The sequence below is a fragment of the Schistocerca nitens genome, chromosome 11, assembly GCF_023898315.1.
Source record: "Schistocerca nitens isolate TAMUIC-IGC-003100 chromosome 11, iqSchNite1.1, whole genome shotgun sequence".
NCBI classification, from domain to species: domain Eukaryota; kingdom Metazoa; phylum Arthropoda; class Insecta; order Orthoptera; family Acrididae; genus Schistocerca; species Schistocerca nitens.
The window spans coordinates 125,596,761-125,622,868 of NC_064624.1; the positions used below are offsets into that span (position 1 = coordinate 125,596,761).

At 47.6% G+C, this 26,108-nt stretch overlaps 1 protein-coding gene across 1 annotated transcript in view; it reads right to left on the minus strand.

Moving 5' to 3' along the window:
* Positions 1–479: 479 nt before the first annotated feature.
* LOC126212702 (uncharacterized) overlaps positions 480–26,108 on the minus strand; it is a 901,304-nt gene continuing 875,675 nt past the window's right edge. The window contains exon 6 of the mRNA XM_049940116.1: positions 480–605. Within this exon, the coding sequence (XP_049796073.1) occupies positions 480–605 (126 nt within the window). The remainder of the gene's footprint in view (positions 606–26,108) is intronic.

Consider the following 26,108-nt stretch of genomic DNA (forward strand, 5'->3'; position numbering starts at 1 on the left):
ATATAAATCGTGTCAAACGCAGGTCACGTGACTAATGAAAGGGTGTAGATCAGTTATACTCTGTTGTCAAAAAATAACTGATCTGTAGCGTAGCTGAGAAACGGACAAGGGTACATCTAGAATCTGTTGGCATAAAGTTCTTATCAATTTCGACTTTGACCCCCAGTCGTCGCTGCTGCGCGGCTGTGGCTTACGTAATCGTGGTAGCGCGCCAGCCGCGTACTTAGCGCACCTAACTAACCTGAGGCAGGATTGGAACCTGCGACCGGTGTAGCGGCGCGGTCCCGGACTGAAGCGCCGAGAACCGCTCGGTCACAGAGGCCGGCCACGGGTTCCGAATTGTATATATTGGGTCTTTTCAAAGTTGGATACAGTTACGTGACCATTCAGTGGAGAATAATGTCACGGAGGCGTAATGTGTAAAATATAGCGTCGCAGCAGAGCGAGACAAGTGAGAGCCGTTGCGGCGCGCACAGTGTTTACTGACCTGGCTGGACGCCGCGCGCGGCCGGCGTGAGCCCCGCGCTGCTGCTGAGTGCGTGGGCGGCGGGCCGCTCCTGCTCCACCCCGGCCTGCTCGATGTGGCTCAGCGACAGCGAACGGCCCTGCGGACACACACCACACAGCGTCACACCTCTCACTCTCTCTCTGCCAGACTTACTACTGTCTGTCGTTATTACTCTTATCATCATTATTACTCCTATTATCTCTATCGTTGCCGGCAGTAACTACATTAGTTCATAGCATTAGAAGGCATCTTCTGAAAGTAACACACGTCTCCAGACTGAGATTTTCACTCTGCGGCGGAGTGTGCGCTGATATGAAGCTTCCTGGAAGATTAGAACTGTGTGCCGGATCGAGACTCGAAATCGGGACCTTTGCCTTTCGCGGGCAAGTGCTCTACCAGCTGAGCTACCCAAGCACGACTCACGGCCCGTCCTCACAGCTTTACTTCCGGCTGTACTTCGTCTCCTACCTTCCAAACTTCACAGAAGCAAAGGTCCCGAGTTCGAGTCTCGGTCCGGCACACGATTTTAATCTGCCAGGAAGTTTCTGTACCACACGTTTTCGTCTACTCTGGTGTCCAAAATTAAAGCAACAAAGCAAAATTCTGAAACTTTGCTTGATAGCAAAAAAAGTAAAGACAGGACGTAAACAATTGCAATACGCAGACGGTAGCCAGAAATGTTCTCCCTTTTTTCCAACGTAATGGATTTTCCATACACATTCCGACAACTGGTTAATGAGCTCAGCATGGGGCTTCAGCACTCCTGGCGGCAATGCATTCACGCTGTGAATAATGTCATCAGTGTCATGTCGAGGCAATGACGCCCATTCTTCCGGCAGAGCTGCTCTCGAGTCTTGGAGGATGGTTGCTGGATGCTGACGTGAAGCAACCCGTCTCCCTAAAAATCGTTCACATGGCTCTGAGCACTATCAGACTTTTTTAACAGCTGAGGTCATCTGTCCACTAGAACTTAAAACTACTTAAACCTAACTAACCTAAGGACATCACACACATCCATGCCCGAGGCACCATTCGGTCCCACAGTTCCTGACTGAAGCGCCTAGAACCGCTCGGCCACACGGGCCGGCCCCGTCTCCCTAGTACATCCTGTGGTGTCACAGCCAGACACCACACTTGCTAGGTGGTAGACTTTAAATCGTCCGCGGTCCGTTAGTATACGTCGGACCCGCCTGTCGCCACTATCGGTGATTGCAGACCGAGCGCCGCCACACGGCAGGTCTAGAGAGACTTCCTAGCACTCGCCCCAGTTGTACAACCGACTTTGCAAGCGATGGTTCACTAACAAAATACGCTCTCATTTGCCGAGACGATAGTTTAGCATAGCCTTCAGCTACGTGATTTGCTACGACCTGGCAAGGCGCCATTATCAGTTACCATTGATATTGTGAATCATGTACCGGCAAGACCGACGTTCACCATTAACGGATTAGAGTTAAGTATTCCACCAGCTACGTCCGTTTTTCTAAATTCTAATTTCCTTGTCCTGTTCCAGACCTCACGCCAGCCTGTGTGAGCTGAATCGCGTGCCTTTCGGCCTCCTCTAGTAACCCGGTGTTGGCTCTCCTGCCAACCCACAACACATCCCAGGCATGCTCCGTGGGATTCAAATAGGGAGAGCGTGCAGTATCTTCCGCTTCCAAGAAAATATCAACCATTTGTACTCTTTGAGGTCCAGCATTATTGTCCATCAGTACAAAATCTGGGTCCACAGCACCTCGCAACAACCGCACATGAGGTCCCAAGGTCTCGCCTCCACACCTTACAGCAGTAAACCTTGCCGATTTAACTGTGCAATTTCATGAAGAGGATGGTCAACATAACCCCTGCCCACACAAGCATACTCCTTGCTGGACTTTTTCCACAATGTTTGGGTCCCGAAATCGCGTTTCGCGTGACCTCCAAGTGCGAATCCGTCCAGAAATACCGTCCACACCAAATCTGGGCTCATCTGTGAAAAGGTCATCGGCCCACCGTTCGACCGTCCAGGTGGCATGTTGATGGCTCCACTCTAGACGTTCCCGTCTGTGAAGACGCGCCAGAGGTAGACATACAGCAGGTCTCCGACAATAAAGGCCACTCTGCCCAACTTTTCTGCACACCGTTCGCCTCTGTGCAACACGTCCAGTGGACGCTACGAGGTCAGATGCCAGTTGCCGTGCAGTACTAAGGCGGTGCCCTTACAGCAGGGCTTAACAACTGGCCGGTTTTGAGCGCGAGTACTCGCGTCTGCTCAGGCACGTGCTCGCGAGCAGGTGCAAGGTCGCCGAGTAGGGAGGGAGGGGAAATGCGCGCGCACGTTTGAATGTGGTCTCGCGTTCTTAGCAGATTTAACTAGCCATCTGAATGCTTTGAACGTTTTACTACAAGGTAAACATCTGCTAATTACTCATTTCATAGATCGAATACGAGCTTTTAAAATGAAATTGACACTTTGGGGGAGTCAGCTGGAAACAGGAAACCTAGCTCATTTTCCTAAATTATCATCCATGCAGGATGTTCACAAAGACTGTGAACGTTATTCACACAGTTTAGTTGATCAGCGCTTCCAAGATCTGAGAACACTAGACAGTGATTTTGATCTGTTCTCTCCATATTCAGCGAATATTTAAGAGATTAGTCCTGAGCTGCAGCAAGAAATTATTGACCTGCAGTGTGACAGAGAATACAGAAATTTCAGAACAAGAAAAACATTTTGGAATTCTACAGACACTTCCCTCAGGATAGATTTCCTCGTTTGCACAAACTGGCGGCTACAATAATATCAATGTTCGGTTCCACATATGTTTGTGAACAACTGTTCTCTGCAATGAAACGTAACAAGACGCGCCTGAGAAACGCATTGTCTGATCGAAATTTAAACTGCACGCTGCGCCTAAAATGCACAAGAACAATTACTCCGAACATAGACGCAATTGTAAAGGGCAAAAAGTACAAGATAATCCCACACTTCAGTGACACCTTTTATTGTGTAACAGTTCACAAATTAATGCGAATGTAGAGGCATACACTAACCTAATAAAATTATGTGGCACGTGTACATTCTCCTTTATTTGTTTCATTTGTCGCAGTAATAATTCGTGAGTGATATCCCTGCAGGTGGCCGCGGATTTACATTGACTGGCGGCAGCTGTTGTGTGCCCCACATGACACTCCCCCTTCTCCGCTCTGGTCCGGTAGTGGGGGTAGCGTGCTCGCGCTGCTCCGTGCTCGCGCCTTGCTGTTCACAGCTTGCTCGGCGAGCACATATGTTGGCGAAGCCCTGCCTTACAGGCAAATAACGGACCACTCCTCTGAACTCACACATGCTCGGCCCTGCCCTCGTCTGCAGCATACAGTTTCAGTCCAGCCACATCCGAGGAGCAACAGAACGACTAATACACTCCTGGAAATGGAAAAAAGAACACATTGACACCGGTGTGTCAGACCCACCATACTTGCTCCGGACACTGCGAGAGGGCTGTACAAGCAATGATCACACGCACGGCACAGCGGACACACCAGGAACCGCGGTGTTGCCCGTCGAATGGCGCTAGCTGCGCAGCATTTGTGCACCGCCGCCGTCAGTGTCAGCCAGTTTGCCGTCGCATACGGAGCTCCATCGCAGTCTTTAACACTGGTAGCATGCCGCGACAGCGTGGACGTGAACCGTATGTGCAGTTGACGGACTTTGAGCGAGGGCGTATAGTGGGCATGCGGGAGGCCGGGTAGACGTACCGCCGAATTGCTCAACACGTGGGGCGTGAGGTCTCCACAGTACATCGATGTTGTCGCCAGTGGTCGGCGGAAGGTGCACGTGCCCGTCGACCTGGGACCGGACCGCAGCGACGCACGGATGCACGCCAAGACCGTAGGATCCTACGCAGTGCCGTAGGGGACCGCACCGCCACTTCCCAGCAAATTAGGGACACTATTGCTCCTGGGGTATCGGCGAGGACCATTCGCAACCGTCTCCATGAAGCTGGGCTACGGTCCCGCACACCGTTAGGCCGTCTTCCGGTCACGCCCCAACATCGTGCAGCCCGCCTCCAGTGGTGTCGCGACAGGCGTGAATGGAGGGACGAATGGAGACGTGTCGTCTTCAGCGATGAGAGTCGCTTCTGCCTTGGTGCCAATGATGGTCGTATGCGTGTTTGGCGCCGTGCAGGTGAGCGCCACAATCAGGACTGCATACGACCGAGGCACACAGGGCCAACACCCGGCATCATGGTGTGGGGAGCGATCTCCCACACTGGCCGTACACCACTGGTGATCGTCGAGGGGACACTGAATAGTGCACGGTACATCCAAACCGTCATCGAACCCATCGTTCTACCATTCCTAGACCGGCGAGGGAACTTGCTGTTCCAACAGGACAATGCACGTCCGCATGTATCCCGTGCCACCGAACGTGCTCTAGAAGGTGTAAGTCAACTACCCTGGCCAGCAAGATCTCCGGATCTGTCCCCCATTGAGCATGTGTGGGACTGGATGAAGCGTCGTCTCACGCGGTCTGCACGTCCGGCACGAACGCTGGTCCAACTGAGGCGCCAGGTGGAAATGGCATGGCAAGCCGTTCCACAGGACTACATCCAGCATCTCTACGATCGTCTCCATGGGAGAATAGCAGCCTGCATTGCTGCGAAAGGTGGATATACACTGTACTAGTGCCGACATTGTGCATGCTCTGTTGCCTGTGTCTATGTGCCTGTGGTTCTGTCAGTGTGATCATGTGATGTATCTGACCCCAGGAATGTGTCAATAAAGTTTCCCCTTCCTGGGACAATGAATTCACGGTGTTCTAATTTCAATTTCCAGGAGTGTATTAATCCTTCGGTGCACATCAGTCTGCGACTGCCCTGGTTCCTTTCTTCCTGTGGCTGTCTGCTACACGTCTTCTTTCTGCCATACTGCACCGTCTGTCACTGTGTACACAACATTGTCGATGTGATTAGGTTTCACCTGGCAAAAAACTGCAAAGCAGTTGAAATTTATCACGGCTGCTGCGATGTGTACGGGAAACGAACAATGAGTGAAGGCCGAGTGAGGCAATGGTGCACGGATTTTAAAAATGGCCATACGAATTTTCACCATGAGGACCACAGTAGCAGGTCTAGCCTTACGGGGGACGAACTGGTGACTAAAACCAATGATTCAATTCGTGCAAATCTTCCTTTCAGCAGGCCGGAGTGGCCGTGCGGTTCTAGGCGCTGCAGTCTGGAGCCGAGCGACCGCTACGGTCGCAGGTTAGAATCCTGCCTCGGGCATGGATGTGTGTGATGTCCTTAGGTTGGTTAGGTTTAATTAGTTCTAAGTTCTAGGCGACTGTTGACCTCAGAAGTTAAGTCGCATAGTGCTCAGAGCCATTTCAACCATTCTTCCTTTCGTGAATACGGAGCTTTTGCACTATATTCGCCAAATTTCACGTAGTTTAGTGCATATAACTGTGACAGAGACGCTCGGTTACCAAAAATTTTGTGCTAAGTCGGTAAACAAAATCCTAACGAAAGATCGCAAAAAACAAATACGGTATGCGTCGCTGACCTCCTTCGGAGACTAGGAGAAAACTGGTAACAAAGTCATGGATCGTATTGTAAACAGGGACGAGATTTGGGTGAAACATGTCACTTGTGGTATAAGACGGCAGTCGAAGGGATGGGGACACAAAAATTCTCCAAAGAAACTCGGAAGTGAAACTTCGTGACACATTAAAACTGTGTGCCGGACCGAGACTCGAACTCAGGACCTTTGCCTTTCGCGGGCAAGTGCTCTAGCAACTGAGGTAACCAAGCCCGACTCACGTCCTGTTCTCAGGAGAACTTCTGTAAAGTTTGGAAGGTAGGAGACGAGATACTGGCAGAACTAAAGCTGTGAGAACGGGGCGTGAGTCGTGCTTGGGTAGCTCAGTTGGTAGAGCACTTGCCCGCGAAAGGCAAAGGTCCCGAGTTCGAGTCTCGGTCGGACACACAGTTTTAATCTGCCATGAAGTTTCATATCAGCGCACACTCCGTTGGAGAGTGAAAATTTCATTCTGGAAACATCCCCCAGGCTGTGGCTAAGCCATGTCTCCGCAATATCCTTTCTTTCAGGAGTGCTAGTTCTGCAAGGTTCGCAGAAGAGCTTCTGTAAAGTTTGGAAGGTAGGAGACGAGATACTGGCAGAAGTAAAGCTGTGAGCACCGGGCGTGCTTCGGTAGCTCAGATGGTAGAGCACTTGCCCGCGAAAGGCAAAGGTCCCGAGTTCGAGTCTCGGTCGGACACACAGTTTTAATCTGCCAGGAAGTTTCATATCAGCGCACACTCCGTTGGAGAGTGAAAATTTCATTCTGGAAACATCCCCCAGGCTGTGGCTAAGCCATGTCTCCGCAATATCCTTTCTTTCAGGAGTGCTAGTTCTGCAAGGTTCGCAGAAGAGCTTCTGTAAAGTTTGGAAGGTAGGAGACGAGATACTGGCAGAAGTAAAGCTGTGAGCACCGGGCGTGCTTCGGTAGCTCAGATGGTAGAGCACTTGCCCGCGAAAGGCAAAGGTCCCGAGTTCGAGTCTCGGTCGGGCACACAGTTTTAATCTGCCAGGAAGTTTCATATCAGCGCACACTCCGCTGCAGAGTGAAAATTTCATTCTGTAATTTACGTTTTTTTTCATGTTGTTGTTGTGGTCTTCAGTCCAGAGACCGGTTTGATGTAGTAATTGTCTCCCTATATGACAAAACTTGGAATCTTCCTCTGTCCAGTGACATGCTTAATGTTTTTCTATCTTTTATAGTTTGTCTGTAATAAACAACTCAAATGTCTTCTTTCGTTTTGAATCACCCTGTATTTTGCAAATGGACTTATTTATGAAAGTCACCGATAACTGGTCATCAAATTTAGCTCAAATATCAAACAGATGTTGGTAACTTTGTTGTATGATCTCCACCTCTCCGTAATGATCATATTCCATATGAATACAATTTAGCATTCCTGTTTTCAATAGCCCAAGTAACACACTGATTGTTGTCGATAACCTTAAAAGACTCCATTACAACATTTCAAGTTTGAAATACTATCTTCGTGTTACGAAAATCCAAACTCGACGTTAACACTAGTGTATGTGTGAGGTGCACGTGTTTTTAAAGAAGAAAATTACCACATACAGAAAACAAAAGCAGAAAAGACAATCCTGTTGAATGAGCAAGTACATCTACCAATTAATTTATTGTTTACACTAATAGATAAAATAATAGAGTGACACTATTACCATAATAATAATACCTCCCAACCCCTTTTCCACTCACTTGTCCATGAACCTCTCCAAAAAACATTTAAACCAAAGCTCAAATAAAATGAAAAACAAAAATCCATGCATGTATTCTCTCTCTCTCTCTCTCTCTCTCTCTCTCTCTCTCTCGCTCACATAAATACATACAGACACATACATGTGGTCATACAAACATAACAGAAATGAATAGACGTTAGCTTTTAGCATATACTTCGTTACGTTGGCAACATGTACATGTACGTAAACAAACCAAACAGGACGAGATTCACCTTGAAGTCAAAGTAGTTACGTCTATATTAGTGATATGTCTACATTAGTGAAACGCGTCTTGGAAAATAAAACACAGCGCAGCAAGAGAAGGCGTTTTTTATTCCCAAAACAAATATTTCTCTGCTTACTGCGGAGGAGGACCACGCAAGCAAACTTGTTCTAAAATTTGATTTGAGACGCAATTTACGTATTTAATGCTCCAGTTTTGTCCCAGCTCAATAGTTTTGGCATAACATACAATGCACTGTGTTTATTCCGGCGCCTAAGCTTTTCGCTGCGATACGAATGATCGAAAGGCAATAACTTCTTAAAATGCTATAGATGTTTGACCCTATGTGAATTGATGGGGGCGATCTGAATTGTTATATAGGTCTTAAAAACTAGGTTCGTCAAGATGGCTCGTAAATCTTCTTATCGATTACCGGTCTCGATGTGGGTTGCAAGTTTGTAAATATGATGAACTTCTGCTAATGTGTTACAAGATCCGACGATGACAACATAGATTTTTCGAAACCGGTAATCAATAAAAATAATTAGAAGCAATCTTGGCGGACCTGGTTTTTAAGAATAATATTTCCGTTCTCTGACCTTTCCACCGAGGTATGAAATATCGAAAGGTACTACTTTTCATAAACACGTAGTTTTTGTAGTTAATTGTTGTACTACATTATGTATCATTTTGTACTTCTTATTGATTTCACTGACTCTTCAGTTTTTTTTTTTTTTTTTAACCCCTTGAGCGGTGTGAACACAAGACTCTCTACAAATTACACAATGGTTTATTTGTCCGACTTTTCGTATCCAAAGTAAGAGTGGGAAATTGACAGATGGGGCATCAAACAGACTATCATGAAGTGTAGTTTTGTAAAAAGTATTTAATTGCTTGAAAGTAATCACTTTAATTAAGAAACACTTATTCAGTGATTTGAGGGAACACTGAAATATTTCACGAACAGCTGCTGCTATCTCTGTGAATGAAGTGTCAAGACGCCTGCCTCGGTAGATGCGTGGTGTGCACAGTGCATCGCTAACTGAGGGGGTCCGGGTTCTATTCCGGCTGTCTCGGAGATTTTCTCCACTTGGGGACTGGGTGCTTTGTTGTTCTTGAAAATAAATATCGACAGTCGTACTGTTAATAACTATTTGTTTCACTATCAGTTTCGGTAGTCCATTGGCACCATCTTCAGACACCACTATAACTAGACAAAATGGTTCAAATGGCTCTAAGCACTATGGGACTTAACATCTGAGGTCATCAGTCCCCTAGACTTAGAACTACTTAAGCCTAACTAACCTAAGGACATCACACTTCCATGCCCGAGGCAGGATTTGAACCTACGACCGTAGCAGCAGCGCGGTTCCGGACTGAAGCGCCTAGAACCGCTCGGCTATATAACTAGACAAAATCAGGCCTACAACAGACAACAAACCTGAAACGTAACATCAGTTGTCACTATTTAAAAAAAATCAATTAACTATACATATCCAATAGTAAAAAGTATAAGAACAGAGATCAAAGACATCAAGATGGTAAAATAAAATGCACGATATACAACATCTGTGACATAATTGTCATGTACCCATTAAATGTGTTAATAAAAACCGCTTAAAATGTAGTGCTAACACAATATTAGGAAACAAAGTAAAACTTCTGATATTGTAGTAACCAGAAAGGCCCTCACCGAAAAATACACACAATGGTATTACGCACTGTAACGAAACTTTCTGAAAACAGAGAATCAGTCTCTATATACAAATATTGAAAAACGAGGAAGCCAAACAATGAAAGCATAAAACATGATAAAGGAATATTTCAGGCTAACCCAGACAGCGAATATGAATTGTCAAGGAATGCAATCACCGTAAAAAGACTAGAAAACCAGAAATGAGCAATGCATTTAGGTCAAACTAAGAGCGTATGATTTTTTTTTTTTAGTACGTAGAAATGACTCACACGTCCTATTACACGTAAGTCATATCAAAAAATGGTTCAGATGGCTCTAAGCAGTATGGGACTTAACATCTGAGGTCATCAGTCCCCAAGACTAGGAACTACTTAAACCTAACTAACCTAAGGACATCACACACATCCATGCCCCAGGCAGGATTCGAACCTACGACCGTAGCAGCCGCGAGGTTCCGGACTGAAGCACCTAGAACCGCTCGGCCACAGTGGCCGGCTACGTCTTATCGACTAAAAGAAAAACAAATTCCAAAAATGTAACAAAATGTATAAGACGCGAGAGAATATAAAACCAGAGGTCATCAATAAACTATTGTCTCAAGCTGCGTGTGCTGGCGTAGAAACTTAGAGGAAGTGGTCTAAACCTCAGTCACCCCTTACAGTAGCTATGACTGTACAACGTAATACGAGAATTATTGTAACAAAAAAAAACCTATTCGATCGGTATAAAATGTAATGGTATAGAATACAACAGTCTGTGAACAAAACTGATACGTTACAGTAGTGAGAAAAGATCATGTACAAAATATGATACGAGGGCGGTTCAGAAAGTAACCTCCGATTGGTCACAGTGCGGGTTGTGGGGGGAGTAGCGACGCCATCTGTGCGTTCACGCACTCAACAGGTCAGTCGGCATCAAGCCGTGGTCGAGTGAACGTCGTACCTGCGCTAGTTTAGTTTTTGTGGCAGTTTGAAATGTGTGCTGCAATAGAAAACCCCGCCAAATGTGAAGTGCGTGCTGTCATAAGGTTTTTTTTACAGCCAAAGGATATTCTGCAGCAGCTATTCATCGTGAGCTTTGTGCCGTGTACGGACCGAGAGTTATGAGTGAAGGAGTTGTCCGTGAATGGGTACGTTTATTTAAAAGTGGACGAGAAAACGTTCGTGATGAAGAGAGGAGTGGTAGACCATCGTTGGTGACTGACGAACTCGTTCAGACAGTTGATGCAAAAGTTCGTGAAAATCGACGTTTCTCAATGTCGGAGTTGTCTACTGGTTTTCCACAGATTTCTAAGACTCTCTTGTACGAGATAGTGACAGCAAGATTGGGTTACCGTAAGTTCTGTGCACGATGGGTGCCCAAAATTCCTACCGACCACCACAAAACTCAAAGAATAGCCTCTGCATTAGACTTTCTGTCACGTTATGAGGACGAAGGAGAACCATTGTTAAACAGAATCGTGACCGGTGACGAAACCTGGATTAAGTACGTGAACCCTGAGACAAAAGAACAATCAAAGATGTGGGCACATTCAAATTCGCCTACCAAACCGAGAAAAGCCTCGCAAGATTTTTCTGCCAGAAAACTGATGGCAACGGTGTTTTGGGATGCCAAAGGGGTGTTGTCGGTTGAATTCGTGGAACGTGGTACGACCATTAATCAAGACGTGTACTGTGAAACAATAAAAAAGTTACGACGGGCTATACAGAACAAATGCCGTGGTATGCTGACTTCCGGTATCGTTTTTTTGCACGATAACGCCCGTTCTCACTCTGCTCGCAGAACAACGGCCCTTCTCGAGTCCTTCAAGTGGGACGTTATCAACCATCCACCTTACAGCCCAGACCTGGCGCCAAGTGATTATCACCTCTTCATGCATTTGAAGAAATGGCTCGGGTCACAGCGGTTTGATGACGACGAAGAGCTCAAAGATGCGGTCACAGGCTGGCTCCAGGCACAAGCGGGTGATTTTTATGCAGAAGGAATTTCAAAGCTTGTGAAGAGATACGATAAGTGCCTCAATCGCTATGGAGACTATGTAGAAAAATAGTGCAAAGATGTAGTTGTAAGATGTATATATTAAAATATTTTTATTTAACTTGGTGTATTTTTTTAAATCAACCGGAGGTTACTTTCTGAACGGCCCTCGTAGTAAGAAAAAAGGACGGAGGCAGGATGTGGACCAAGTGTTTGTCAAATCGTAGAAACGCCGCACAGATATGGGAGATGAGGCAAGAACGAGCACATACAAAATGCAAACAGACATATGGATGGTACGTTAAAGTAGTCAATATCTAGGGAAGAATCAGAGAGACCATTAATAAGGCAGGATGCAAACAATCTCGGGTCAGCTTGTCAAAAGCAACATAAATATTAATGATGAGAATGTATAATGCAATAACGAAACGGCTGAAAGCCAGAAGAGATCGTTAAACTACGAACTGAAGTAACGTACTGACGGCATGCACACCCGAACCACAACACCCACTGAGAAGCTAAACAAAGACCGAAGAAACGAACTGTCAGTTGGCAATAGAACTTATTGCCCTCTGAACGCTTCGCTTCATAAATAAAGAAATAGAAGTGAAACATGGTGCTAAAAAACTAACTGTCCCAATGTCGTGAAAGTTATGCGGTACCGTAACGCCGTACGTCCTTATCGTCGTAACCGACATTCCACTTTTAAGATGGCTGTATGGACACAAGGTCAGCACATATTTAAAAAAGGAGTGTCAAAAATTCAGCTCTTCAAGGACTAGCTATTTTGCAAAAAAAAAGTTACACTGGTGTGATAAATGATTATGAATGAACAAAACCTGAAAATTTAAAAAAGAACTGGGGAAAACGAATATTTGTGAAATTATTCGTCTGAAAGTACGAAATACAACAAATTACAGAAACATTTCACGCACCTTTCAATGGTGATCGAAATCATGTACAGCGAGTGAGGTGCGAATTGAGAACATATTGTTCAATGTTTAACTCCGAGTCTTAGAATTTAGAAGAGTACAAGATGATATTTCTCTGGAGGCTTATGTAGGCACCGAGCGAGGTGGCGCAGTGGTTAGACACTGGACTCGCATTCGGGAGGACGACGGTTCAATCCCGCGTCCGGCCATCCTGATTTAGGTTTTCCGTGATTTCCCTAAATCAGTCCAGGCAAATGCCGGGATGGTTCCTCTGAAAGGGCACGGCCGACTTCCTTCCCCATCCTTCCCTAATCCGATGAGACCGATGACCACGCAGTCTGGTCTCCTTCCCCAAACCAACCAACCAAGCTTATGTAGGCGGTGCTGTCTGCTGTTCTTTGGCACGTTATTTCCTGTATATGTTTTCGAGCATTGTTCAAACAGGCGTGAAATGTTTCTGCAACGTGCTTTATTTCGTAGCTTTATAAACATTATTTTACAAAATATTTGACCTTTTGTAATCAAAAACTTTTGTACTGTACAAGACTTGACCACTGTGTAAGCAAGTCAGGCATTAGCCAATTAGCCACAATTAAATTAATCATATATATATATATATATATATATATATATATATATATATATATATATATATATATATATATGATTGAGTTGGCGCTACCGGGTCTTATGCGACCGAAAACACCGTAAAAAACCTTGACCGAGATTTCCATATTCCGTTGCTCGGTACAAGCTAACTATTAGTCCTGCACATTAAAATGAACGGCCGGCCGAAGTGGCCGTACGGTTAAAGGCGCTGCAGTCTGGAACCGCAAGACCGGTACGGTCGCAGGTTCGAATCCTGCCTCGGGCATGGATGTTTGTGATGTCCTTAGTTTACTTAGGTTTAACTAGTTCTACGTTCTAGGGGACTAATGACCTCAGCAGTTGAGTCCCATAGTGCTCAGAGCCATTTAAAATGAACGGGACTTTTTGTAGAAAATTTAATGTAGTATATTTTGCACAAGGACACACGTTTTCGATGGAGACCACGGTTTTCGAGTTATTCAAGAAAAACGAGTTTGAAGGTCACTTTCTCAAGTTTTTCTCGCAAGGCTCTGAGCACTATGGGACTTAACTTCTAAGGTCATCAGTCCCCTATAACTTGGAGCTACTTAAACCTAACTAACCTAAGGACATCACACACATCCATGCCCGAGGCAGGATACGAACCTGCGACCGCAGCGGTCGCGCGGTTCCAGACTGTAGCGCCTAGAACCGCCCGCTCGGCCACACCGGCCGGCTTTCTCGCAAGGCCCATAATGATTTGAAAACTAAGGCCTATAGCAAAAATGTATCACAGCACAAAATTTAACTACATTAAATTTCCTACAAAAACGTCCCGTTCATTTTTTTTTCTGTAGGACTAATAGTTTGCGCATGGTCAGGGAGAAAATATGAAAGTCTTACTTGTGGTAACTGAAGGCGTTGCAGGTTGCATAAAACCCATATCTAGGGACTGCTGAATCACCTCGTATGAAGGCAGTCGGAAACATTGATTGCAATAACTGTGCGTCATCAATACGCAAGAATACAGAGTGATATTACGTGACTCTATGAGCATAAATATTAGTGACAGTATCCTAAAGGGTATCTGTTCATCTACATATTTTATTTGACTACACATGAGCGTACATAGCAGAGTTGTAGTATCCGATACACGGCCTATTTCGTTTCGCTACAACGTCCGCACTGATGCGCTACGACAAATGTTTCATCGTAACACTACGTTACCGTCTCGTTTACACTGTCAGACACAGTATTCACGTCTGCTGAATATGTTGACGGCTAGAAAGTTTCATGCATTATGAATGTTTTTGAAATGGTCGCACGTGGGACAACCATGCGGAGGCAAGAGAATATTTTCTGGGTAACAGTTGCAGGTGGAAATTTCTTCATTTTCCTTTCTATTTTTTTGTGTTCACGGCTCTAATGGAGACGGACGCTGGCAGGAAAAATTTACGCTTTATGGAGGTCTCATATTACGTAGGTCTTCAAATATACATCAGAGAAGTAAATAATGCGCATGTGTGCCCACTACGGCCACAAACACACACAGACACACACACACACACACACACACACACACACACACACACACACACACACACGTACACACGCACACAGACGCACGGTACGAGACCGTTCGGTCTACGAATGATTTACGCCCGTCGTGAATCACTGCGGTGGGATGGGAACTGCACGAAAAGAACGGAACGTGCCCCTTTACTTTTTTCGCTCTCCGGGATTTTATGGCTGTTCCCTGGCAGTAACGCTATTAAGGGCTCCACATTACGACTCTCGCCGCAAATGAGACGTCGACGATGGATCTTTATCGACTGGCCACACTCCTATATAAAAAAAAAAAAGGGCAGAGAAATTTTCGACGCTCTCTAGAAGCCGTACGTCACACTCGTCTGCAATGAGCATAAATAGCGATGTTACAATTAAATCCGCTTTTAATTCAGCTTTATTCACAAAATAACCACAAATATCGCACACTCTTTCAGGAAATTTATTTCGCATACTGATAAATTAAATCTCCTGCCTCGACTATGTTTTGGTTCGTTATAGACGCACAGTTTTTTTTTTATCATCGTTGTGACTCGTTTATTGCGGCCCGCCACGAATTCTTCTCCGGTGCCAACCTCTTCATCCCAGAGTAGCATTTGCAAAATGTAATGTATTGCGAATACGTAGAAGGAAGGATTCTTTATTATATGATTATATGATAGCGGAACAAACACTGGTAGCAGTTACTTCTGTAAAATATCTGGGAGTATGCGTATGGAACGATTTGAAGTGGAATGATCATATAAAATTAAATGTTGGTAACGCGGGAAGGGAGTGAGACGGGGTTGTAGCCTATCCCCGATGTTATTCAATCTGTATATTGAGCAAGCAATAAAGGAAACGAAAGAAAAATTCGGAGTAGGTATTAAAATCCATGGAGAAGAAATAAGAACTTTGAGGTTCGCCGATGACATTGTAATTCTGTCAGAGACAGCAAAGGACTTGGAAGAGCAGTTGAACGGAATGGACAGTGTCTTAAAAGGAGGATATAAGATGAACATCAACATAAGCAAAACGAGGGTAATGGAATGTAGTCGAATTAAATCGGGTGATGCTGAGGGAACTAGATTAGGAAATGAGACACTTAAAGTAATAAAGGAGTTTTGCTATTTAGGGAGTAAAATAACTGATGATGGTCGAAGTAGAGAGGATATAAAATGTAGGCTGGCAATGGCAAGGAAAGCATTTCTAAAGAAGAGAAATTTGTTAACATCTAGTATACATTTAAATGTCAGGAAGTCGTTTCTGAAAGTATTTGGATGGAGTGTAGCAGTGAAACGTGGACGATAAATAGCTTAGACAAGAAGAGAATAGAAGCTTTTGAAATGTGATGCTACAGTCGAATGCTGAAGATTAGATGGGTAGATCACATAACTAATGAGGAGGTATTGAATAGAATTGGGGAGGAGTTCGTGGCACAACTTGACTAGAAGAAGGGATCGGTTGGTAGGACATGTTCTGAGGCATCAAGGGATCACAAATTTGGCATTGGAGGGCAGTGTGGAGGGTAAAAATCGTAGAGGGAGACCAAGAGATGAATACGCTAAACAGATTCAGAAGAATGTAGGTTGCAGTAAGTACTGGGAGAAGCTTGCACAGGATAGAGTAGCATGGGGAGCTGCATCAAACTACTCTGGACTGAAGACCACAACAACAAGACGGGTGCCACGTTGATTGGGAGAGTCCTTAGAAAATGTAGTCCACCAACAGAGGAATGGCTTACAAAACACTCGTTCGACCTATACTTGAGTATTGCTCATCAGTGTGGGATCCGTACCAGGTCGGGTTGACAGAGGAGATAGTGAAGATCCAAAGAAGAGGGGCGCGTTTCGTCACAGGGTTATTTGGTAAGCCTGATAGCGTTACGGAGATGTTTAGCAAACTCGAGTGGCAGACTCTGCAAGAGAGGCGCTCTGCATCGCGGTGTAGCTTGCTCGCCAGGTTTCGGGGGGGGGGGGGGGGGGGGTGCGTTTCTGGATGAGGTATCGAATATATTGCTTCCCCCTACTTATACCTCCCGAGGAGATCACGAATGTAAAATCAGAGAGATTAGAGCGCGCACGGAGGCTTTCAGACAGTCGTTCTTCCCGCGAACCATACGCGACTGGAACAGGAAAGGGAGGTAATGACAGTGGCACGTAAAGTGCCCTCCGCCACGCACCGTTGGGTGGCTTGCGGAGTATAAATTTAGATGTAGATGTAGAAGAACCTACGTCCTCAATTATTTTCCGAATGTCTCCGTCTGTCTTCCTCTACAGTTTTTGCCCTCTACAGCTCCCTCTAGTACCATGGAAGTCATTCCCTCATGTCTTAGCAGATGTCCTATCATCCTGTCCCTTCTCCTTATCAGTGTTTTCCACATATTCCTTTCCTCTCTTATTCTGCGTAGAACCTCCGCATTCCTTACCTTATCAGTCCACTTAATTTTCAACATTCGTCTATAGCATCACATCTCAAATGCTTCGATTCTCTTCTGCTCCGGTTTTCCCATAGTCCATGTTTCACTACCAAACAATGCTGTACTGCAGACGTACATCCTCAGAAATTTCTTCCTCAAATTAAGGCAAATGTTTGATATTAGTAGACTTCTCTTGGCCAGAAATGCCTTTTTTGCCATAGCGAGTCTGCTTTTGATGTCCTCCTTGCTCCGTCCGTCATTGGTTATGTTACTGCCTAGGTAGCAGAATTCCTTAACTTCATGTACTTTTTGACCATCAATCCTGCTGTTCAAAAATGGTTCAAATGGCTCTGAGCACTATGGGACTTAACATCTGTGGTCATAAGTCCCCTAGAACTTAGAACTACTTAAACCTAACTAACCTAAGGACATCACACACATCCATGCCCGAGGCAGGATTCGAACCTGCGACAGAAGCGCCTTTAACCGCTTGGCCACCACGGCCGGCTATCCTGCTGTTATGTTTCTTGCTGTTCTCATCTCTGCTACTTCTCATTACTTCCGTATTTCTTCGATTTACTGTCAATCCGTACTGTGTACTCATTAGACTGTCCACTCCGTTCAGCAGATCATGTAATGATATGATCACATTATATTATTGGTATGTTACGGAAATATTTTTATTGGGAGCTTACGCTAAATGTCAATGTTGTAATTATATTGTTTATCTGTTGGGAAGTTACAGTAATTGCGAATGTTATACATATTTTTTTGTTGGGAGGTTACAAACTTTCTCCTCTGTGTCACATAAAAATAAGTATAGGAAACATAAAGCCAGTAAAGATAAGAGACAAGCAAGACAGTAGACATATCTTCAATCCTTAGGTTCCAGCATTTTTGTATCTCTAAACTTGCTTTCCTTTCTGCGAAAGAATCTCTTACGTCATCAAAGTTCGTCAAACGTTTTTCTACATGAACAATAAAAAGGTCTTTGCCTAGTACTGAAAATACTGTTAATACGAATAGTAAGGAAGACTGGTGTTGTTTCTCGAATTGATTACGTCTATTTTGTCACTGTCTGCTAGATAAAACGAAATAGGACTTTCTAATATTGCGGCAGTTCTAACACACGGCAAATAGGCGTGGCTGTTTTGGCACAAATGGTCATTTTTATCTACGTCATTTATATAAGTAACACCACAGAATTCGGGGTGGCGCAGTGGTTAGACACTGGACTCGCATTCGGGAGGACGACGGTTCAATCCCGCGTCCGGCCATCCTGATTCAGGTTTTCCGTGATTTCCCTAAATCACTCCAGGTAAATGCCGGGATGGTTCCTCTGAAAGGGCACGGCCGACTTCCTTCCCTAATCCGATGAGACCGATGACCTCGCTGTTTGGTCTCTTCCCCCAAAAACCAACCAACCAACAGAATTCGGGAGGACGACGGTTCAAGCCCGCGTCCGGCCATCCTGATTCAGGTTTTCCGTGATTTCCCTAAATCACTCCAGGTAAATGCCGGGATGGTTCCTCTGAAAGGGCACGGCCGACTTCCTTCCCTAATCCGATGAGACCGATGACCTCGCTGTTTGGTCTCTTCCCCCAAAAACCAACCAACCAACAGAATTCGGGAGGACGACGGTTCAATCCCGCGTCCGGCCATCCTGATTCAGGTTTTCCGTGATTTCCCTAAATCACTCCAGGTAAATGCCGGGATGGTTCCTCTGAAAGGGCACGGCCGACTTCCTTCCCTAATCCGATGAGACCGATGACCTCGCTGTTTGGTCTCTTCCCCCAAAAACCAACCAACCAACAGAATTCGGGAGGACGACGGTTCAATCCCGCGTCCGGCCATCCTGATTCAGGTTTTCCGTGATTTCCCTAAATCACTCCAGGTAAATGCCGGGATGGTTCCTCTGAAAGGGCACGGCCGACTTCCTTCCCTAATCCGATGAGACCGATGACCTCGCTGTTTGGTCTCTTCCCCCAAAAACCAACCAACCAACAGAATTCGGGAGGACGACGGTTCAATCCCGCGTCCGGCCATCCTGATTCAGGTTTTCCGTGATTTCCCTAAATCACTCCAGGTAAATGCCGGGATGGTTCCTCTGAAAGGGCACGGCCGACTTCCTTCCCTAATCCGATGAGACCGATGACCTCGCTGTTTGGTCTCTTCCCCCAAAAACCAACCAACCAACAGAATTCGGGAGGACGACGGTTCAATCCCGCGTCCGGCCATCCTGATTCAGGTTTTCCGTGATTTCCCTAAATCACTCCAGGTAAATGCCGGGATGGTTCCTCTGAAAGGGCACGGCCGACTTCCTTCCCTAATCCGATGAGACCGATGACCTCGCTGTTTGGTCTCTTCCCCCAAAAACCAACCAACCAACAGAATTCGGGAGGACGACGGTTCAATCCCGCGTCCGGCCATCCTGATTCAGGTTTTCCGTGATTTCCCTAAATCACTCCAGGTAAATGCCGGGATGGTTCCTCTGAAAGGGCACGGCCGACTTCCTTCCCTAATCCGATGAGACCGATGACCTCGCTGTTTGGTCTCTTCCCCCAAAAACCAACCAACCAACAGAATTCGGGAGGACGACGGTTCAAGCCCGCGTCCGGCCATCCTGATTCAGGTTTTCCGTGATTTCCCTAAATCACTCCAGGTAAATGCCGGGATGGTTCCTCTGAAAGGGCACGGCCGACTTCCTTCCCTAATCCGATGAGACCGATGACCTCGCTGTTTGGTCTCTTCCCCCAAAAACCAACCAACCAACAGAATTCGGGAGGACGACGGTTCAAGCCCGCGTCCGGCCATCCTGATTCAGGTTTTCCGTGATTTCCCTAAATCACTCCAGGTAAATGCCGGGATGGTTCCTCTGAAAGGGCACGGCCGACTTCCTTCCCTAATCCGATGAGACCGATGACCTCGCTGTTTGGTCTCTTCCCCCAAAAACCAACCAACCAACAGAATTCGGGAGGACGACGGTTCAATCCCGCGTCCGGCCATCCTGATTCAGGTTTTCCGTGATTTCCCTAAATCACTCCAGGTAAATGCCGGGATGGTTCCTCTGAAAGGGCACGGCCGACTTCCTTCCCTAATCCGATGAGACCGATGACCTCGCTGTTTGGTCTCTTCCCCCAAAAACCAACCAACCAACAGAATTCGGGAGGACGACGGTTCAAATCCGCGTCCGGCCATCCTGATTCAGGTTTTCCGTGATTTCCCTAAATCACTCCAGGTAAATGCCGGGATGGTTCCTCTGAAAGGGCACGGCCGACTTCCTTCCCTAATCCGATGAGACCGATGACCTCGCTGTTTGGTCTCTTCCCCCAAAAACCAACCAACCAACAGAATTCGGGAGGACGACGGTTCAAGCCCGCGTCCGGCCATCCTGATTCAGGTTTTCCGTGATTTCCCTAAATCACTCCAGGTAAATGCCGGGATGGTTCCTCTGAAAGGGCACGGCCGACTTCCTTCCCTAATCCGATGAGACCGATGACCTCGCTGTTTGGTCTCTTCCCCCAAAAACCAACCAACCAACAGAATTCGGGAGGACGACGGTTCAATCCCGCGTCCGGCCATCCTGATTCAGGTTTTCCGTGATTTCCCTAAATCACTCCAGGTAAATGCCGGGATGGTTCCTCTGAAAGGGCACGGCCGACTTCCTTCCCTAATCCGATGAGACCGATGACCTCGCTGTTTGGTCTCTTCCCCCAAAAACCAACCAACCAACAGAATTCGGGAGGACGACGGTTCAAGCCCGCGTCCGGCCATCCTGATTCAGGTTTTCCGTGATTTCCCTAAATCACTCCAGGTAAATGCCGGGATGGTTCCTCTGAAAGGGCACGGCCGACTTCCTTCCCTAATCCGATGAGACCGATGACCTCGCTGTTTGGTCTCTTCCCCCAAAAACCAACCAACCAACAGAATTCGGGAGGACGACGGTTCAAGCCCGCGTCCGGCCATCCTGATTCAGGTTTTCCGTGATTTCCCTAAATCACTCCAGGTAAATGCCGGGATGGTTCCTCTGAAAGGGCACGGCCGACTTCCTTCCCTAATCCGATGAGACCGATGACCTCGCTGTTTGGTCTCTTCCCCCAAAAACCAACCAACCAACAGAATTCGGGAGGACGACGGTTCAAGCCCGCGTCCGGCCATCCTGATTCAGGTTTTCCGTGATTTCCCTAAATCACTCCAGGTAAATGCCGGGATGGTTCCTCTGAAAGGGCACGGCCGACTTCCTTCCCTAATCCGATGAGACCGATGACCTCGCTGTTTGGTCTCTTCCCCCAAAAACCAACCAACCAACAGAATTCGGGAGGACGACGGTTCAAGCCCGCGTCCGGCCATCCTGATTCAGGTTTTCCGTGATTTCCCTAAATCACTCCAGGTAAATGCCGGGATGGTTCCTCTGAAAGGGCACGGCCGACTTCCTTCCCTAATCCGATGAGACCGATGACCTCGCTGTTTGGTCTCTTCCCCCAAAAACCAACCAACCAACAGAATTCGGGAGGACGACGGTTCAAGCCCGCGTCCGGCCATCCTGATTCAGGTTTTCCGTGATTTCCCTAAATCACTCCAGGTAAATGCCGGGATGGTTCCTCTGAAAGGGCACGGCCGACTTCCTTCCCTAATCCGATGAGACCGATGACCTCGCTGTTTGGTCTCTTCCCCCAAAAACCAACCAACCAACAGAATTCGGGAGGACGACGGTTCAATCCCGCGTCCGGCCATCCTGATTCAGGTTTTCCGTGATTTCCCTAAATCACTCCAGGTAAATGCCGGGATGGTTCCTCTGAAAGGGCACGGCCGACTTCCTTCCCTAATCCGATGAGACCGATGACCTCGCTGTTTGGTCTCTTCCCCCAAAAACCAACCAACCAACAGAATTCGGGAGGACGACGGTTCAAGCCCGCGTCCGGCCATCCTGATTCAGGTTTTCCGTGATTTCCCTAAATCACTCCAGGTAAATGCCGGGATGGTTCCTCTGAAAGGGCACGGCCGACTTCCTTCCCTAATCCGATGAGACCGATGACCTCGCTGTTTGGTCTCTTCCCCCAAAAACCAACCAACCAACAGAATTCGGGAGGACGACGGTTCAAGCCCGCGTCCGGCCATCCTGATTCAGGTTTTCCGTGATTTCCCTAAATCACTCCAGGTAAATGCCGGGATGGTTCCTCTGAAAGGGCACGGCCGACTTCCTTCCCTAATCCGATGAGACCGATGACCTCGCTGTTTGGTCTCTTCCCCCAAAAACCAACCAACCAACAGAATTCGGGAGGACGACGGTTCAAGCCCGCGTCCGGCCATCCTGATTCAGGTTTTCCGTGATTTCCCTAAATCACTCCAGGTAAATGCCGGGATGGTTCCTCTGAAAGGGCACGGCCGACTTCCTTCCCTAATCCGATGAGACCGATGACCTCGCTGTTTGGTCTCTTCCCCCAAAAACCAACCAACCAACAGAATTCGGGAGGACGACGGTTCAATCCCGCGTCCGGCCATCCTGATTCAGGTTTTCCGTGATTTCCCTAAATCACTCCAGGTAAATGCCGGGATGGTTCCTCTGAAAGGGCACGGCCGACTTCCTTCCCTAATCCGATGAGACCGATGACCTCGCTGTTTGGTCTCTTCCCCCAAAAACCAACCAACCAACAGAATTCGGGAGGACGACGGTTCAAGCCCGCGTCCGGCCATCCTGATTCAGGTTTTCCGTGATTTCCCTAAATCACTCCAGGTAAATGCCGGGATGGTTCCTCTGAAAGGGCACGGCCGACTTCCTTCCCTAATCCGATGAGACCGATGACCTCGCTGTTTGGTCTCTTCCCCCAAAAACCAACCAACCAACAGAATTCGGGAGGACGACGGTTCAATCCCGCGTCCGGCCATCCTGATTCAGGTTTTCCGTGATTTCCCTAAATCACTCCAGGTAAATGCCGGGATGGTTCCTCTGAAAGGGCACGGCCGACTTCCTTCCCTAATCCGATGAGACCGATGACCTCGCTGTTTGGTCTCTTCCCCCAAAAACCAACCAACCAACAGAATTCGGGAGGACGACGGTTCAAGCCCGCGTCCGGCCATCCTGATTCAGGTTTTCCGTGATTTCCCTAAATCACTCCAGGTAAATGCCGGGATGGTTCCTCTGAAAGGGCACGGCCGACTTCCTTCCCTAATCCGATGAGACCGATGACCTCGCTGTTTGGTCTCTTCCCCCAAAAACCAACCAACCAACAGAATTCGGGAGGACGACGGTTCAATCCCGCGTCCGGCCATCCTGATTCAGGTTTTCCGTGATTTCCCTAAATCACTCCAGGTAAATGCCGGGATGGTTCCTCTGAAAGGGCACGGCCGACTTCCTTCCCTAATCCGATGAGACCGATGACCTCGCTGTTTGGTCTCTTCCCCCAAAAACCAACCAACCAACAGAATTCGGGAGGACGACGGTTCAATCCCGCGTCCGGCCATCCTGATTCAGGTTTTCCGTGATTTCCCTAAATCACTCCAGGTAAATGCCGGGATGGTTCCTCTGAAAGGGCACGGCCGACTTCCTTCCCTAATCCGATGAGACCGATGACCTCGCTGTTTGGTCTCTTCCCCCAAAAACCAACCAACCAACAGAATTCGGGAGGACGACGGTTCAATCCCGCGTCCGGCCATCCTGATTCAGGTTTTCCGTGATTTCCCTAAATCACTCCAGGTAAATGCCGGGATGGTTCCTCTGAAAGGGCACGGCCGACTTCCTTCCCTAATCCGATGAGACCGATGACCTCGCTGTTTGGTCTCTTCCCCCAAAAACCAACCAACCAACAGAATTCGGGAGGACGACGGTTCAAGCCTGCGTCCGGCCATCCTGATTCAGGTTTTCCGTGATTTCCCTAAATCACTCCAGGTAAATGCCGGGATGGTTCCTCTGAAAGAGCACGGCCGACTTCCTTCCCTAATCCGATGAGACCGATGACCTCGCTGTTTGGTCTCTTCCCCCAAAAACCAACCAACCAACAGAATTCGGGAGGACGACGGTTCAAGCCCGCGTCCGGCCATCCTGATTCAGGTTTTCCGTGATTTCCCTAAATCACTCCAGGTAAATGCCGGGATGGTTCCTCTGAAAGGGCACGGCCGACTTCCTTCCCTAATCCGATGAGACCGATGACCTCGCTGTTTGGTCTCTTCCCCCAAAAACCAACCAACCAACAGAATTCGGGAGGACGACGGTTCAATCCCGCGTCCGGCCATCCTGATTCAGGTTTTCCGTGATTTCCCTAAATCACTCCAGGTAAATGCCGGGATGGTTCCTCTGAAAGGGCACGGCCGACTTCCTTCCCTAATCCGATGAGACCGATGACCTCGCTGTTTGGTCTCTTCCCCCAAAAACCAACCAACCAACAGAATTCGGGAGGACGACGGTTCAAGCCCGCGTCCGGCCATCCTGATTCAGGTTTTCCGTGATTTCCCTAAATCACTCCAGGTAAATGCCGGGATGGTTCCTCTGAAAGGGCACGGCCGACTTCCTTCCCTAATCCGATGAGACCGATGACCTCGCTGTTTGGTCTCTTCCCCCAAAAACCAACCAACCAACAGAATTCGGGAGGACGACGGTTCAAGCCCGCGTCCGGCCATCCTGATTCAGGTTTTCCGTGATTTCCCTAAATCACTCCAGGTAAATGCCGGGATGGTTCCTCTGAAAGGGCACGGCCGACTTCCTTCCCTAATCCGATGAGACCGATGACCTCGCTGTTTGGTCTCTTCCCCCAAAAACCAACCAACCAACAGAATTCGGGAGGACGACGGTTCAATCCCGCGTCCGGCCATCCTGATTCAGGTTTTCCGTGATTTCCCTAAATCACTCCAGGTAAATGCCGGGATGGTTCCTCTGAAAGGGCACGGCCGACTTCCTTCCCTAATCCGATGAGACCGATGACCTCGCTGTTTGGTCTCTTCCCCCAAAAACCAACCAACCAACAGAATTCGGGAGGACGACGGTTCAAGCCCGCGTCCGGCCATCCTGATTCAGGTTTTCCGTGATTTCCCTAAATCACTCCAGGTAAATGCCGGGATGGTTCCTCTGAAAGGGCACGGCCGACTTCCTTCCCTAATCCGATGAGACCGATGACCTCGCTGTTTGGTCTCTTCCCCCAAAAACCAACCAACCAACAGAATTCGGGAGGACGACGGTTCAATCCCGCGTCCGGCCATCCTGATTCAGGTTTTCCGTGATTTCCCTAAATCACTCCAGGTAAATGCCGGGATGGTTCCTCTGAAAGGGCACGGCCGACTTCCTTCCCTAATCCGATGAGACCGATGACCTCGCTGTTTGGTCTCTTCCCCCAAAAACCAACCAACCAACAGAATTCGGGAGGATGACGGTTCAAGCCCGCGTCCGGCCATCCTGATTCAGGTTTTCCGTGATTTCCCTAAATCACTCCAGGTAAATGCCGGGATGGTTCCTCTGAAAGGGCACGGCCGACTTCCTTCCCTAATCCGATGAGACCGATGACCTCGCTGTTTGGTCTCTTCCCCCAAAAACCAACCAACCAACAGAATTCGGGAGGACGACGGTTCAAGCCCGCATCCGGCCATCCTGATTCAGGTTTTCCGTGATTTCCCTAAATCACTCCAGGTAAATGCCGGGATGGTTCCTCTGAAAGGGCACGGCCGACTTCCTTCCCTAATCCGATGAGACCGATGACCTCGCTGTTTGGTCTCTTCCCCCAAAAACCAACCAACCAACAGAATTCGGGAGGACGACGGTTCAAGCCCGCGTCCGGCCATCCTGATTCAGGTTTTCCGTGATTTCCCTAAATCACTCCAGGTAAATGCCGGGATGGTTCCTCTGAAAGGGCACGGCCGACTTCCTTCCCTAATCCGATGAGACCGATGACCTCGCTGTTTGGTCTCTTCCCCCAAAAACCAACCAACCAACAGAATTCGGGAGGACGACGGTTCAATCCCGCGTC